At 45.4% G+C, this 16,945-nt stretch overlaps 2 protein-coding genes across 2 annotated transcripts; both read right to left on the bottom strand.

The window, feature by feature from the left end:
• Window positions 1–1,481: 1,481 nt before the first annotated feature.
• LOC128045630 (UDP-glucuronosyltransferase 1-6-like) lies at window positions 1,482–2,676 on the bottom strand. The gene is made up of 2 exons (XM_052638086.1): window positions 1,825–2,676; window positions 1,482–1,604 (listed from the first exon to the last, which is right to left on the bottom strand). Exons 1-2 carry the CDS (start codon window positions 2,674–2,676, stop codon window positions 1,482–1,484), a joined length of 975 nt encoding a protein of 324 aa, XP_052494046.1.
• Window positions 2,677–13,944: 11,268 nt separating this feature from the next.
• On the bottom strand, window positions 13,945–14,874 carry LOC128045629 (UDP-glucuronosyltransferase 1A9-like). Its single transcript, XM_052638085.1, has one exon. The coding sequence runs from the start codon at window positions 14,872–14,874 to the stop codon at window positions 13,945–13,947; it is 930 nt and encodes a 309-aa protein (XP_052494045.1).
• Between the last annotated feature and the right edge of the window lie 2,071 nt (window positions 14,875–16,945).

Here is a 16,945-nt window from a genome sequence, read left to right as displayed (position 1 = left end):
GAAGAATTGATGCTTTTGAACTGTGGTGTTGGAGAAGACTCTTGAGAGTCTCTTGGACAACAAGGAGATCCAACCAGTCCATCCTAAAGAAAATCAGTCCTGAATATTCATTGGAAGGTGAATGAATGAATGGATCATTCATGGAAGGTGACTGAATGGATTCATTCATGGAAGATGAATGAATAGATTCATTCATGGAAGGTGAATGAGTCAGCTTCACTGATGCTGAAGCTGAAAATCCAATACTCTGGCTGGGAAAGATTGAAGGCAGGAGAAGGGGATAACAGAGGATGAGATGGTTGGATGGCATTACCCACTCAATGGACATGAGTTGAGTAAACTCCGGGAGTTGGTGATGGACAGGGAGACCTGGAGTGCTGCAATCCATGGGGTCCCAAAGAGTTGGACACGACTAAGTGACTGAACTGACCTGAACTGAACTGAACCCCAATAATTTACAAACGTAAGTTGATAATTACGTATTGTAGTACAGAATGTTCTCTATTGTTAAATGGGATTGCAATTCACACATAAATGTAAGTCAAGCACCAGGTAAAGATTCATGGGGCTCAGACAGTGCAGCCACTATAATCTGGTTTTTCAATATGACTAAATACAACTTTTTTTTTTTTTTTCAAAAATAAAATGATAGGTCTCAAGGTAACAAAAACGCTATTTTCTTCCCTTCTTATGCCAAATGTTTCTTCGTACATTTTTGCTTATTAATGTCAATTAAAATTTCTCAGAACCCAGAATTTCTAGTTCCTGCTCTGTGCTTCCTGAAACCAGTCTAGTTAAGCTCATCAGCCCCTGCCTTGTTCCCATAGCTGCCGCCAACTGTCCAGCGTGTTAAAGTAATCAGCAGATGTTCAAGAAGGGTGGTGAGGGCCTTTGGGATTTATTTCAGGGTTTCTTTCTAAGGAAAAAAAAATCATTTTAAAAGAGAGTTCCAGTGTGAACAAGTCTTTCAAAGTACCGAACAATCTCATGAAACTCACAAGTTTTTATTTTCCAAAGTAGCTCTGGGCCCTCTTCCACACATGTCAAGAGGGCATCTAGGGATACTTGCCTAGGTCAGCACACCTTTTCTGTAAAGAGTCAGATAGTAAATATGCAGGCTCAGCACACCCCACACATTGCTGTCACACACTCTTTGTTGTGGTTTATAACATCCCTTCAAAAAAAAATGTAAAACCATTCTTAGCTCTGGGCAGATTCGGTCCACTAGCTATCTTGTGTTGACTCCTGGTTTAGGGTCCAGGAAAAAGGCAGTGCACAGAGATGGGAGAATGTACTTTTTTTTTTTTTACTTTTTATTTTAAATTGCAGTATAGCCGATTAATAATGTTGTGGCAGTTTCAGGTGGACAGCAAAGGGACTCAGCCACAGGGAGAAGGTATTTGGACCTGGGCCAGCATGGACAGAGGAGCCTGGCAGGTTACAGACCACGGGGTAGCAAAGAGTCAGACACGACTTACCAACTAAACAACAATAGCAACAAACAAGCCTCTTAGCTCTGTGTCCTCTTGGTCCAGCTTCACCTGTTTCCTCAATAGACGAGCAGAGGATTTGGACTGGAAATTTCTCAGGCTCATTCGAGGATTCTGAGAGCCCCCAGATAACCTCACTCAAGCTATCTCCCGCTGTTGCCATGCACCACCTCTGCATTCCTTCCAGGCCACAGCGTCATTCAGAACCTCAGCCTTTCCTCTCCTCCTCAGGCAGCCCTCCCCGGAGCCACATGCTCAAGGGAAGACAGAACAGGAAAGAACCACATCTGCCCAGGAAGACACAGGGCCACCCGAAAGAAAGCCAGCCACTCACCTGAGGTAGGATGCCCTGTTTCTTGCAGCTGGACCCTCCGATGAAGACCGTGTTGGGCATCACTGGTCTGGGATACTCGAACACAAAGTCGTATCTTAACAGCCAAATGGAGGCCTTCCGATACAAGGCCGGCAAGTGCACCTGTCTCCCAAGGAGTTCCCCCGCCAGGTCTTCGTACTTGGCATACAGCGCGTAGAGCAATATGTTCTCCAGGTAACTCACCAGGAAGTTGGCCACCCTTTGGAGGAAGGTCATCTGGTCTGAAAACTGAGTGTAGTACCTGGGGACATAGGACAAGGGGCTTGGAGTCCTGGTGAACGTGTTCTCCAGGGCACAGGGGAAGCCCCTGAAGAGATACACAGAGGGCAGGTTCAGGTACTCGGCCAGGATCACCCCGCAAGGTAAGGCCGGATCTGTGAACAGGGCGTCGAACGTGCTCTCCCGGAGGAAGCGCAGGGTGTCCGAGTGCCTCAGGAGACTCTGGCAGTTGAGAAAGTACATATTGATGACAATCATGTTGTTCCTATACTCCACCACAGGGGCAGTCACCAACCAGCGTGGAGAAAAGTGGTGTTTCCCGAAGGAACGGTAACGGGCTTCCAGCTCCTCCTGATCGTAGGGCACTGGGTGGATTCTCCTTGTGTAGTGCTTGGACTCTTGGAGGAGCAGGTTGACTTCGGGCACCACCACCACGATCTCATGCCCTTTCTCGCTGAGACGCTCAGCAATGTCCTTCATGCTGAGCCAGTGGCTTCCATCCTGAGGGACCACCAGCAGCCTGTCCCCCAGGGCGAAGCCCCAAAGTGCTAAGAAGAAAACTGCCACGGAAACTCTGCGAAGAAGGCAAGCCATGCTGGAGGCGGATGGGCAGATAGCAACAAGAATAATTTACAGGCTCCAAATGGCCAAGCTCGGGGAGAATTTCTTTTTTTTCCCTCAATGAATCCCTGCCCTTCACAGACCCAGCCTACCTCTCCTTGCCCTGAACTGCCCTATTACATGAAGGAATCTAAATTAATGTTTAACCACTTTCAAGCACATGGCTAACTTGCAACAACCACGCCCCTTACCGGCATTCACCTGAACCTCTCGATTTATTTTTGTTTCTCTCTGCATCCCCAACAATGGGTCTGTCCCAGTCCCACTGGGGGACATCTCAGAGGGTCCCGGGGGCTGGCTTCAGCCCTCCATCCTGAGCAGTCCCCACCCGGGATTCTGCAACATCCGTGACCATGTCCATGGGCAAAAAACTCTCAGGGCTTCCCCACTTGTCAACTTTTCTCATTCCCAAATGCAAGGGGAACAGATGCAAGTTCAGGCATCTGAACAACACAGCAAATCCTGGTTACCTGGTTACCACAGCGACAGCTGGATTCAAGAGAGGATGAAGAAAGCTACCCTGGCAGAGAGGAGTCTGACCTTCCTCCCACCCCACTTCTCCTGGTCTCACCACTGTGCCTGGGGCTCTCTGTTATACCAGAAGACAAAAGGAATCCCAACAGGGGGCTTCCCCAGTGGCTCCAGAGTCAAGCGTCCACCTGCCTGTGCAGGAGACCGGGGTTTGATCCCTAGCCCGGGAAGATCCCACGTCCCACAACTACTGAAGCCTTCAGAGCACACACTCTGCAACAAGAGAAACCTCCATGATGAGAAGCTGGTGGAACACTGGAGAGTAGCCCCCGCTTGCCACAACCAGAGATAAAAAGCCCCGCCACAGCAAAGACAGCAGCACAGCCAAAATTAAACAAATAAAATTATTTAAAAAAATAATCCCAACAGATATGTGCTCGAAGACCACAATGCCCACTCTGACTGTGGTTAAGAACAGAAATTCTAAAGTCTGTAGCCTCCCCTTCCTCACCCACCCCCGACTCCAGCAGCACAACACACTGCTCTGCACCTGAATTACCACATCTGCCACAGAGAGTTCCATCCAGAATTAGTGAGTTAATCTGCTAATCCGAGAGTGTGAGCACCAGGGCACGTCCCTCAGAGGGGCTTTCTCTGGCTCTGATCAGGCAGCCGGGTTCTGTGTGGATGAACCGAGACGCCCTCTGCTGGGCAAAAGCAAATCCTCAAGTTGTCTCAAGGGGGACTTCCCTAGTGGTCCAGGGGTTGGGAGTCTGCCTGGCAATGCAGGGATGCGGGCCTGAGCCCTGGTCGGGGAACTAGGATCCCAAATAACTTTGTTGTTATTGCTGCTCAGTCGCTAAGTTTTGTCCTACACTTTGCGACTTCACGGACTGTAGCACATCAGGCTCCTCTGTCCTCTACTATCTCCTGGAGCTTGCTAAAATTCATGTCCATTGAGTCGGTGATGCCATCCAACCATCTCATCCTCTCCTGCCCCCTTCTTCTGCCTTCAATCTTTCCCTGCATCAGGGTCTTTTCTAATGAGTTGGCTCTTTCCATTAAGGGGCCAAAATACTGGAGCTTCAGCTTCAGCATCAGTCCTTCCAGTGAATATTCAGGACTGATTTCCTTTAGGACTGACTGGTTTGATCTCCTTGCAGTCCAAGGGACTCTCAAGAGTCTTCTCCAGCACCATGATTCAAAAGCTTCAATTCTTTGGTGCTCAGCCTTCTTTATGGCCCAACTCTCACATCTATACATGACTACTAGGAAAACCACAGCTTTGGCTAGATGGATCTTTATTGGCAAAGTGATGTCTCTGCTTTTTAATATGCTGTCTAGGTTTGTCCAGATGGCATGCCATAGAGAAACTCGGCCTGCGTGCCACAACCAGAGAGTGTGTGCAACAAAGATCCTGCGCGCTATAACTAAGACCCAAGGCAGCCTAATAATTAACTAATTTTAAGATAAAATCGCAAGGAGTGAAAGTTCCAAGTTGTGTACTGCGAATGGAAAGAGGATAGGAGGAATGAAAGAGGCAGGAGAGAAAGTGGAAAAATATGAAAGAGGAGAAAATGTAGAATACAAAACAAGGGGAAAGCAGCAGGTGACAGGGATTTGATGGTGACTCAACCAACCAGCATTTGAAACAAAAATGTGTCTCTAGCGTTGGACCCCAGACACCACAGAACACTTTCTTGGTTTGGAAAACAATTTCCCACTGGCTTAGGAAATTTCCCACTAATGAGGGCCCCTGAAGCAAGACTGCACAGTGGGTGGTCTAAACTGCAGAAATTTACTACCAGGGTTCTGGAGACTGAATGCCTGAGATCAAGGCATGGGCCAGGTGGATTTCTTCTGGAGGGTTTCAGGAATGGTCTGCTCCAGGTTCCCTTCTAGCCTCTGATGACTTACCCTTTTTATAAGGACATTGTTGTTGTTGTCATTTAGTTGCTAAGCTCTATCCAAATCTTTTGTGACCTCATGGACTGTATGTAGTCCACCAGGCTGCTCTATCCATGGAATTTCCCAGGTAAGAATACAGGAGTGGGATGCCATTTCCTTCTCCAGGGGATCTTCCCAACCCAGGAATCGAATACACATCTCCTGCACTGGCAGGCAGATTCTTTACCACTGTGTCACCTGGGAAACCCCGTGGGGGTTATGTCTACCCAAGTGATCTATTAGTTAGTATTACCAACTCAATAAACACAAATCTGAACAAACTCCAGGAGTCAGTGGAGGACAGAGGACCCTGTCTTGTCACAGTCCATGGGGTCTGAAAGAGTTGAAGAGGACTTGGCGACGGAACAACAACAACAAAATGACCTGTTTTAGAAATTAAAATCACTGTAAACAAAAGCTCCTCATTAACTGATTTAAGATGATAAGAATAAGTCCATTCTGGGTTAGGATAAATAGCATATTAAAGAAAAATAGCTGCATTCCCCGAAACAAACGAATAAAAAAATAGAAGAGTGACACTCTTTTAATTTTTTTTTGCAAGTGACAGATTATAGGTTTAGAGGATTAGAAGAGTGAAACTTTTTCTTTCTTTTTTTTTTGTAAGTGACAGTTTACAGATTTAAGCGATTACAGATTATAGTGTCACTGAGCAGCTTCCTCGCCCAAGAGTCGCTGTTCTTTAGGTGTTCTGCTGCTCCCCGTGGGCACTAGCACATGGTGAGGGCTCTGGAGTATGAGTCAGAAAGCCAGGGAGTGACTTCCAGCCCTCCCGCCCATCAGTCCAGGCTGTGACCTGGCTTTTGAGTTTCATGTTAGCGCTGCCTGATTTACTGCCGAGTAGAGGGAGTCCAGGAGATGATGGGTGTGGGAGGCAGGCTTCCCAAGCGAGAGGTGGTTCCTAGCAGAACTCAAACAGACTCGCCCAGGACTAGTCACGCACAGCTGAACTGGCACGCAAGGGCCTGTTCTAACGTAGCCCCGTGGGCTCAGGAAGCATGTTGGGACTCAGGAAAAGAGAAGAAGCCTGAGAAACGGCATGGAAGGAGCTGTTGCAAGCACAATGCGGGTCCCAGGAACCCAGCCAAATTGCAAATTCACTGCAACATCCCAGGGAGAAGAGTGCCAGCAGGGTTTCCCACTCACAGTGATCAGAGTCAGGAAAGGAGAGAATCCTGGTGTGTGTCCATCAAGGTGGCACAGAGACACTGATGGTCCCAAGGGGAACAGAGTAGGTGAGAGTCCACCCTCCAGGGCAGGCAGGACCCCCGCAGGTTCAAGGTAATTCAAGGGTCAACCTTTCTAAAGCAAGAACAGTGCTTCTAGAGGGAGGAAGACTAAAGAAAGTGTGTGGAGGTGGACGCAGAAAGATGCCCTGCAAACCTCAGGCTCCTCAGCCTAGTCCCCACCCTTCGGAGGACCACTCTGGGCCCTTCCTAGCAGAGCTCTGCTCTGGTCTCTGAGTTGCTGGACAGAAGGCTTGGCTATGGGGCATGTTCTTATTCTCAGCAGGCCCAAAGGGTCATACAAGGAGACAGGAGATGAAAGGAAGAAACTAACACCACTTTGTAAAATGTCACCAGAGAGATAACCTTGCAAACTAAGAAGGAAGTGTGTCGAAGATGGTTTCTATTAATAAGAATGATGTGTGTGTATGCATATGCGTGTGTATGAACAAGACAACAGGAAGAAGAATCTAGAGTGTCTGCCAGTCACAGCAGGGGAGACGGGTGAGCCACCCTGGAGGGTCAGGCCTGCTCTGGGTAATGCTGTGGGACTCTCTGTGTCCTGGGGCATCACTGAGTGTCAAGGTGGAAAGTCAGCCTTTTCTCGGGGTCTCCTGAAGACCCAACCACTGAGTTTAGGGCATGTATCCACAGTGGGCTACAGTCCATAGGGGGCAAATATTGGACACACCTGAGCGTCTAAGCATAGCACGATACAGCATCCACAGGGAGAAGGGGGCAGATCCTGGGGTGGAAGCTGAGATGTTCCTAAAATTAAATGGAGGAAACCTGGCATTTTGACTAGAGGGGAGGTGAAAATGTCTCTGTGTATGTGGAGGTGGTGATGTCATGATAGAAGGAAGATGATTAGAAAGGTTGACAATTGAATTACCTGCAGCTTATGATAAAGAGGAGTTGGATCTACAAGATTTTAAAGGTCCTGCCAAGTGTTTGAGGCCTGAAAAAGACATTTACTAAATCCAGAATCTAAAAAGAGCAAAATCAAATTAATAAAAAGCTATACAAATATAACCTCAGGTCAATTGGTCCACTGTGTTTCAGCTCATCAAGTGACATTGACAGAATATGTGATGTGGGATACAGGGGCAATTTAATCCATTTGCTAGGCTGTGGGGTGGGGACCCCTGAAGTCAGAGTGCTCTGGGCCCAGGTCTTGGCACAGGTCCCAAAGGATCAAGTCTGAATCACCCATGGATAGGCCAGTCCTGGAAACTATGGTTTGCTCAGCCTGATGTCTCTGGTGGACATCTTACCATAGGGACCTTGTCTGTGACTTCCGGGGTGGGGGTGGAGGGAGTGTGTGTGGTATCAATGTGGGTGGTGGCCCCAGGAGCCAGCAGTAATGAGGAGGGGGAGGGGGCACAGGTCACTCAGCAGCCATGACAGAGGACTACTTGGAAGAGACAGGAAATTGGACTTCCACTTCCTGCATTTGCTAGAGTAAGGAGACCTCAAAGACATGGGTGAAGGGGGAAGAACGTGCCTGGGTTTCAGCGTGAGATGTCTCGTGATATCTGGGTTTGGGCTGCATGGCTTGGCACAATCTCTCTCCACCTCTTCTTAAGGTCACTCATCCGGCAAGACCCCCCAGTGTCAGTTCTCTTTGCACCCTCTGCTCTTCACGAGCTTTTCATCATTTGTAACTGATCAATACCCGCTCCCCATTAGATGGCATCTTCCATCAGGCAGTCATGTTCATTTGTTGGTGCCACATCCCCAGCTCTTAACCAGGCACATAGAAGACTCTCAATAGATATCTGTTCAATGAAGGATCCTTTATGATAACAAAAAAAGGGCCAACTGCACGTTATTCTGTAGTACCAAAAAGCCAATGAATGTCATGTCCACTGTGAGATTAGAGAGCCATGAGGGTTAAATAATTCATAGGCGGTTCCCAACAAGAGGAGAACATTGGCATCTGATCATGTTTCAAAAATTGTGATGGTTGGAAATCATTATCCTGGGAAATACCTAGCATCACCCAGTTTGGGGTTACAGCTGTCACCAAGTCTTTGCCGCACACTAGGTACTCTACACGCATTATCATATTTCAAGTCTTTGCCGCACACTAGGTACTCTGCACGCATTATCATATTTGATCTGGAAGAGAGTTCTGTGTGCTGGTGCTATTTTATCCATGTATGTGTGTGCTAAGTCGATTCCACTGTATCTGACTCTTTGCGACCCTATGGACTGTAGCCCACAGGCTCCTCTTTCCATGGGATTCCCCAGGCAAGAGTACTGGGGTGGGTTGCCATTTCCTCCTCCACGGGATCTTCCCAACCCAGGGATCGAACCCATGTCTCTTATGTCTCCTGCATTGGCAGGCGGGTTCTTTCCTGCTAGCACCACCTGGGAACCCCAACTTACTGAACAGGTGCAACACATAGTCAGCAGCAGCTCTTCATTACCCAGAGGGCAGGGAAGAACACTGGTTTATAGCTACAGAGATGGTAGTGAGAGAGGGCCAGGGGAACCTGGGCTCTCCAACCACATCCTCTATGTTCCCAACTCTTGTTCTCTGTACCTCTGGGCAAAGCTTCACTGCCTCTCTTTACTGAAAGCACCATGTCTGAGTCAGACACTGGGATGCCCTTTCTCGTTGCCCGCTATGTGGCAGGATTCATGATGAGAAAGTGATATAGGAAAACATGGGTGGGAGGGAGGTAGAGAAGATGGGCGTAATAGTGATAGGAAGAAACAGGGCACTGCAGGGAAGGGGGAGGCAGGAGACAGTAAAGGAGAAAGTGTCACAGGGAAGAAGTCAGTCCCGACTGCGTGTTGGAACTGTTTCTTGGATTAGCTTTTCATTGCTTTTGTTATTATAACCATACTTCATAGCTTACCTCAGAGAATGCTGCTCCTCTGCCTGACTGTCAAGCTAAAGTGCCTTTGCTCAGAACCCTGTCCACCTGTGGATGGCAGGAAGCGGGAAATGAACACATCCCCTGCCTGATGCTTGCCATTCTAGGAGATGTTTCCAAGATTAATGTCCTTTTTGCTTTGCTTCCTTGCCTTTCCCCCATCTCTGATTTGTAAGAGAAACTAGCATCCAGACCCTGACAAGATGGTTATTTTGAGGCGCTAGTCTGCCATCTTCTCAGCCGGCTGGCTTTCCAAATAAAGCCTCTTCCTCGCCTCAACACCTTATTTCTCGGATTCATTGACCTATCATGCAGTGAGCAGGGTGAGCTCGGACTCGGGAACAGAAGTATCCAGAGGGATCATGAGTGACATCTTGAGTCACGCCTACATATCTATCAGCTGACCTCAGCTGAGGTTCTTGTGCTCCTGAAGATCCGCACTGAATCCAACAACCACTCAGCCTTCTGCTGAGAGCCCCTGGCCCTTCCGAAGCAGAGTGCTGCCTCCCAACTCCTGTTCACAGCTTCTGGACTTGCCTTAAGTCTTCAGGATATTCCTTTATTTCAGATCAGACATAGGATCCAGTTCCTTGGTGCCACTCAACCCACCGGAGCAACTCTAAATGCCAGGCTGTTTCATGTACCAAAACATCACGAAGGCCAAGGGTCTCTAAGGTAGAGCTTAGGGATCAACAAAGCATAAAGAAAACTACTTGAGGCCACATAGAAGACCCTCTTGTTCCTGAAAGTTCTCTCAGCCACTGGCGAGCTCTCACTTGTCACGTAACCCTTGACAGTGACTAGTCTCCTCTGCCCCCTTTCCTAACACTGAGAGGCCTGGGAGAGTCAATTTTGGTCAGTCGCTCAGTCATGTCCAACTCTTTGTGACCCCATGAATCGCAGCACGCCAAGCCTCCCTGTCCATCACCAACTCCCGGAGTTCACTCAGACTCACGTCCATCGAGTCAGTGATGCCATCCAGCCATCTCATCCTCAGTCGTCCCCTTCTCCTCCTGCCCCCAATCCCTCCCAGCATCAAAGTCTTTTCCAATGAGTCAACTCTTCACATGAGGTGGCCAAAGTACTGGAGTTTCTACATGTGAATTTTTTTAGCGTTTTTTTTTTTTGTTTTTTTTTTGCTATGCTGAACAGCATGTGGAATCTTAGTGCCTGGACCAGGGATCACCTGTGCCCTTGCATTGGAAACTCAGAGTCTTAACCACTGGACCACCAGGGAAGTCCATAGATTTCCATTTTTGAAAAGCAGTTTGACTGAAACCTAGGATATAGGCAAGCATTTTCACTTATCCTGTCCTTTAAGGCTCGATGTACTCGTAATGGGAGTGGCAAAAGCCTCAGGCTGACATGAAACAGTGCCTTTCTTCCTCTTAACATAACTTTCTGGGACATTTTCGCACATCCTTCTACTCCAACTGTGTTTTCATTCAACCAGCAAATTTGCTCCCAGTACCAGACCAGATGCTAGAGATATAGCAACAGGAAAGGCAAATGTGGTTCCTGCCTGGAGCTTACAGGACAGGGAGGTGTTACAGACGCTACACAAGATTGCCAGAGAACTCATTAATTGCCGTTGGATTACCAATTTTTTAAGAGTGATATCAGGCCCCATGAGAGCCTATAACTAGAGCGTATGACCTTACATGGGGATCATGGAAAGTTTCCCCCAAAAAACATCATTGAAACCAAACAAAAAAAGGATAAGAATTTAGCTTGGCTGTGAATGGGAGAAAGAGGATTCCAGAGAGAGGAACAGCAGGTATGAGGGCCCCAAAGTGGAACGGTGTGAAAGACTGGAAGCAGGCAGTGGGGTTGGAACATAAAAGAGGAGAAGGATATGGCTGGCGGGGGGCAGGGACTAGAAGACACAGAGCTTTGTCAGCTGCACCAAGGATGTCTCGGGTCCACAATTTCGAGCCAAAAGATTGGAGGTGAAAACTTGTCCAACTTCAGGCCTACTTGTCACCTGGGTCCAAGTTCCCTCAGGACCTTGGAAAGCCACAGCAGACACGGGAGAGCATGACTCTGCATTCAGACCAAAGTCAAAATCACTCAGCGTAGAACAGTCAGATATAGACTACCATCTGTGGTGATGCAGTGCCAACCACACGGTGCTACGGATGCTACGGGTGTGCTTGTCCAAAGAGGAACCTGGATCGATCAAACCTACGCTAAATTCCGGTTTACAGGAACGAGTTAATCACGACCACAAGACAGCCATCGGACAAACCAGAACGTGAAACATTCTACAGGACACTGATCCAGTTACTACAACAAGCAATTGCTAAAAGGGAGGAGGCAGTTACAGATAGTTAGAAGAAATGATCCAATGTGGGAAACATGTTTGTATCCTGATTCAAACCAATCCGCTGTTAAAAGACATTTTTTTCCACTTTAAAAAATTCACCATCTTAATCATTTTAAAGTGCACAGGAAAAATACATGATGTCCATAAGTCTTTTCATGAAAATTTGCTTTTGTAGTTGTGCTATATCCAAGAATCTTGGTTAAAGGGTCTTCTTTGAAGTCAGAATTCTCTCTGATAATTATGCTTACTTTATATTTGTACTTACAAATATATATGTTTTTAATTTTATATGTACCATATTATATATAATTTATATAAATGTAAATAAATTTACAATATATAAATTTTAAAATATCTATATATTGCCTTTCAGATATGTGAAACCTTTCAAATACATGTAATCCCTTAATAGATATAGAAAACCATTTATTTTATAGCTATATTGAGTTGGCCAAAAAGTTCATTTTGAGTTTTTTAGAAAAAGACTTTACAGAAAAACCCAAATGAACTTTTGGCCAACCCAGTATAGATATATGTAATCAAGCAATATAAAGCCATATGTGGCTCAACATGTTTTATAGTTCTCTATCGGTAACCAATAGGTAGATACAAAATCCATATGGCTTTACATATCTCTACATCCCTCTGGGTGACCTGTAAACCACAATGGACTGGGCAAGGTTTCAGGACGGTGCAGTACTCCTCCCTCAGATAGAGGGTGCAGATGGTGCCGGGTGGTGCCTGGGATTGCCACAGTAACTGGGCAAAGGGGAAAAGCCCAGCCTCTCAGAGTCCTGCAGTTTGGGCCCATAGCTGACCAGAAGGACTCAGGTTATCTCCCTAATGTCTTAAATTTAAATGGATTACTACCCTTGAGTAACCTTGCCTTGTACCAGTAGCATCTACTTACTCTAATATATTTCTTATCAACAAGTGATGCAGTGTTGTTTTCGGGGTGAAGAGAGCATTATAACATATTTAAAACTCACATTATCCTGCTAGACTACCCCCTTCTTCCTCACTTGTCTCACCTCTGACTTCACCCTGGGGAGCCCAGCAATCTTGTTCCCCACTTCAAAAGATACTGAGAAATCTGAGTGGCCTGATTTTGTATGGCCCATGAACTAAGAATGGTTGTTACATTTTTAAAGAGTTATAAATAATCAAAGAAGGAAGTCCTTGGCTGTCCAGTTGTTAGGACACTGAGTTTTTACTGCCAAGGGCCCTAGTCAGGGAACTAAGATCCCACAAGCTGCCCAGGCAAGAAAACAAAGATTCTAGCTTACAGAGATAAGAGCAAGAAGTCAGAAATATATGCAGGTAAAAAATTAAGGATGTTTAATGGTGTGCTGAGATTCATGGGGTTGCAAAGAGTCGGACACAACTGAGCAACTGAACTGAACTGAATACAGTCTTACTTATAAAAGAAAAAGTGGGGAAAACCAGCAATATCTACCAGTATTGGTTAGCTGAATAAACTACGATGCATTCAAAGTAAAGAATTTTCTGCGACGATTTAAAAGAGTGTGACAGGGACTTCCCTGGTGGTCCAGTGAAGAATCCGCCTTTCAATGCAGGGGATGCATGTTCCACCCCTGGTTTGGGAACTAAGATCCCACACACAACAGAGGAACTAAGCCAGCATGCCACAACTACTTAGCCTGCGAGCCACAGATAGAGAACCCTTGAGCGGTAATTCAAGATCCTGCATGATGCAATGAAAATACCACATTTTCAGCTAAGACCCGATGCAGCAAAATAATAAATAAATATTTTTAAAACTAAAAAGAATGACACATTTGCATATATACTGACTGAAAAGATGTACACAATTGGCAAGTGAAAAAAGGAAGGTAAGGAATTATGTGTCCTGTCTGGTAGTATATTGTATTTTAATAAATGGCTGTGAGAAGTTACTCGAGATACATGCACTTATATAAAATAATTTCAGAAAAACTGGAAGAGATGCATACAAAACCGCTAAAAGCATTTTCCTATAGGGGGTAACATTGGGTCAACAAAAGGGAAGTTTCATTTCTTACTGGATATTTTTTCAAAAACAGTATTTTAAAATGCAGCTTAGAAACTATAAACAATCACATCAATCATATACACATACTTAGCAAAGAAGGAAATAGCAACCCACTCCAGTGTTCTTGCCTGGAGAATCCCAGGGATGGGGGAGCCTGGTGGGCTTCCATCTATGGGGTCCCACAGAGTCGGACACGACTGAAGCGACTTAGCAGCAGCAGCAAAGAAGGAGCTTTGTAAAATTTGATAACACACACTTAAATGAACTGGCACAAAATACTTTGTTCAACCGGAAAGAAATTACAAATGCTAAAGATATAAATGACAAACCAGTTTACTAAGGCATCTTTTTTAAAATGTCCAAAGCCACATTAATCTTCAACATGCTAAAGGAGAAGTAACTTACCTCTGACAATGGCTTTTGATTCAACTTCTGACAGTTGATGCCACCGATGAAGACCACGTTGGGCATCACTGGTCTGGGATAGTCCAAAACAAAGTCATTCCGTAACAACCAAATTGATGTTTGACTGAAGAGTTCAGATGTTGTGACAGGCGTCTGGAAAATCTCAGAGGCAATTTCTTCAACATTTTTGTAAAAATAGTGGCAAAATAAACGTTCCTCTAAGTGCCGGATAAGATTCCATACTCTCTGCTCAAAAGTCATGGCATCAGAGAATGCCAAAAAAGCTCTCGGAACATAAGAAAGGGCCATGGGACTCTGAGTGCCTTCTTCAAAATAATGACAGAAAACTCCCCTGGTGAAGACCACAGATGGAAGTGAGAGATACTTGGCTATAATCAAACCACACATATCAAAAGGATCTAGAAACACTGCATCAAAAGAACTCTCTTCTAAGTATTTTACTAATTTCTTGTCCTCAAACAAGCTCCTACAGCGTGAAAAAAAGTAATCAAAAATTGTGTTCTCTGAACTTATTAACATAGGAAGTAGATTCTGTGGCCGAACTTTCCACTGAAAATCAGAGAATTTCCGGAACTCGACGTTCAAATCCTCCAGAGTGTAAGCCGTGTGATAAGTCTTTATCGTAATATTGGATGAATTGCTCAGGTGCCAACTCACCTCTGGTATGACTAGGACAATCTCATGCCCCCTTTGGGAGAGTTTCTCCACCACTGAACGCATGGTAAACCAGTGGCTCCCATCCATGGGTACCACCAGCAGCTTGCCTGCCTCGGCGAAGCCTGGTGTCAGCAGCAGACACACACACACAGGAAAGAAGCCCATTAACATTGCAGGAGCCATCGGATAACTGCAGCCCAGACCGATCCAGCTGCCTGGATTCTAAGCTCAGGTAGCGTGAGCAGCAGAAGCTCAGGAGTAAAAGCCGTCTCAAGAGAGGGCGTGCATTTAGATATTCATTTTTTAAAAAAATGACATTCATTGTCAATGATTTACTCAGAAGAAAGATAACGAGTGCGGAGCATTTGCTGAAACAGGTAGTAGTATGCTTTCCAGATGAGATAGCTTTTGATCTTTGCCATGGGCAGTGGCACTCTCCTGCAATTCCCTTTCAGAAACAGAATTCTTAAGCCATGCTTTTAGAATCTGATGACTCAGAAAGGTAAAAAGGAAAGTAAATTTCAGTCAAGTTGGTTTTGCAGTTTGTCCCAAAGGAAAATTTGGATTTTTATCTTCAGATTACCAAAGATTCTTTGTCCAGAAAGTGATTGGCATCCCAGATTCCAAGGAAAGATCTGAAGCCCCTTGCCACTGACCTCCTCACTGGCAGTGAACTTGAGGTTCACAGGAGTCTCTTCTATGACTGATGTTACTGAAATCAACTTTAAAACACAATTAAATTTACATACACTTATTAGTCCGGCTAAAATTATGAACGCTGACCATACTGCTTGTTGGTGAACACACGGAAAACCTGGACCTCTCATAGACTGCTGGTGAGACTATACAGTAGTTTGGCAGATTCTTAAAAAGATAAATATATCGAATGTCATATAACCCAGCAGATAAGTATATTGAATGCCATATAACCTATCATACATAGGTATTTATCCATGAGAAAAGAAGGCATACCATTACCAGTAAAGCTGGTGAGCGTTGAGCCAAAGATACAACCAGGCCAAGATCATAAGAAAGAAGGATTTATTACTTGCAGCAAGTAATGAGAAAACTGGTGATTTTGCCCAAAACTGTGTCTCCCCAACAGCCAAACTGGGAAAGCTTCGAGCTAAAGGTACATGTATATTCACAAAGGGGCATGAGCATAGGAGAATTTAGCATAGAACTGAATCAAAGGTCAACAGTCTTAGTTGACTGATGTCAGAAGAGGTCAACAGCCACTCCTTACTCCACGTGGTGGGGACCTTGGCTCCTTCAGAACTCAGAGATAAGTATCAGATTGTTCTGTCTACCCCTTGAGGAGGAACACAGAGTGTTTTATGGTTAAACTATTATATCTTGGCTGCTTTTCCTTTGCGCCTTCATCCCTACACTTCCCTTAACTCATTATTGACTGGGGCATTTTTGCAGAAACTAATGCCTGCAGCCAGTGATTTGTTATGTAACTGACATCAATACGTCTCTGGTCATTAATGTTCCATAACAGAAAACAAAATTCTCCAAGCCGGGCTTCAACATTACGTGAAACGTGAAATTCCAGATGTTCAAGCTGGATTTAGAAAAGGCAGAGGAACCAGAGATCAAATTGCCAACATCCAATGGATCATTGAAAAAGCAAGAGAGTTCCAGAAAAACATCTATTTCTGCTTTATTGACTATGCCAAAGTCTTTGACTATGTGGATCACAATAAAATGTGGAAAATTCTGAAGGAGATGGGAATACCAGACCACCTGACCTGCCTCTTGAGAAACCTGTATGCAGGTCAGGAAGCAACAGTTAGAACTGGACATGGAACAACAGACTGGTTCCAAATAGGAAAAGGAGTGCATCAAGGCTGTATATTGTCACCCTGCTTATTTAATTTATATGCTTATATGCAGAGTAGACCATGAGAAACCCTGGGCTGGAGGAAGCACAAGCTGGAATCAAGATTGCCGGGAGAAATATCAATAACCTCAGATAGGAAGATGACCCCACCCTTATGGCAGAAAGTGAAGACGAACTAAAGAGCCTCTTGACAAAAGTGAGAGGAGAGTGAAAATGTTGGCTTAAAGCTCAACATTCAGAAAAGGAAGATCATGGCATCTGGTCCCATCACTGCATAGCAAATAGATGGGGAAACAGTGGAAACAGTGGCTGACTTATTTTTTGGGGCTCCAAAATCACTGCAGATGGTGATTGCAGCCATGAAATTAAAAGACGCTTACTCCTTGGAAGGAAAGTTATGACCAACCT

This window comes from Budorcas taxicolor, chromosome 3 (genome assembly GCF_023091745.1).
Source record: "Budorcas taxicolor isolate Tak-1 chromosome 3, Takin1.1, whole genome shotgun sequence".
In the NCBI taxonomy this organism is placed as follows: Eukaryota; Metazoa; Chordata; class Mammalia; order Artiodactyla; family Bovidae; genus Budorcas; species Budorcas taxicolor.
Note: the sequence above shows the minus strand (reverse complement) of the source record. Positions and strands in the feature narration are given on the sequence as shown.

What these genes read in the sequence shown, in the direction of transcription:
- LOC128045630 (XM_052638086.1), bottom strand. Translation starts at nt 2,676, where the DNA reads ATGGCTTGCCTTCTTCGCAGAGTTTCCGTGGCAGTTTTCTTCTTAGCA. An exon ending in AACAGGGCATCCTACCTCAG is followed by an intron (nt 1,605 to 1,824) that starts GTGAGTGGCTGG and finishes GGGGGCTCTCAG; the next exon opens with AATCCTCGAATGAGCCTGAG.
- LOC128045629 (XM_052638085.1), bottom strand. Translation starts at nt 14,874, where the DNA reads ATGGCTCCTGCAATGTTAATGGGCTTCTTTCCTGTGTGTGTGTGTCTG.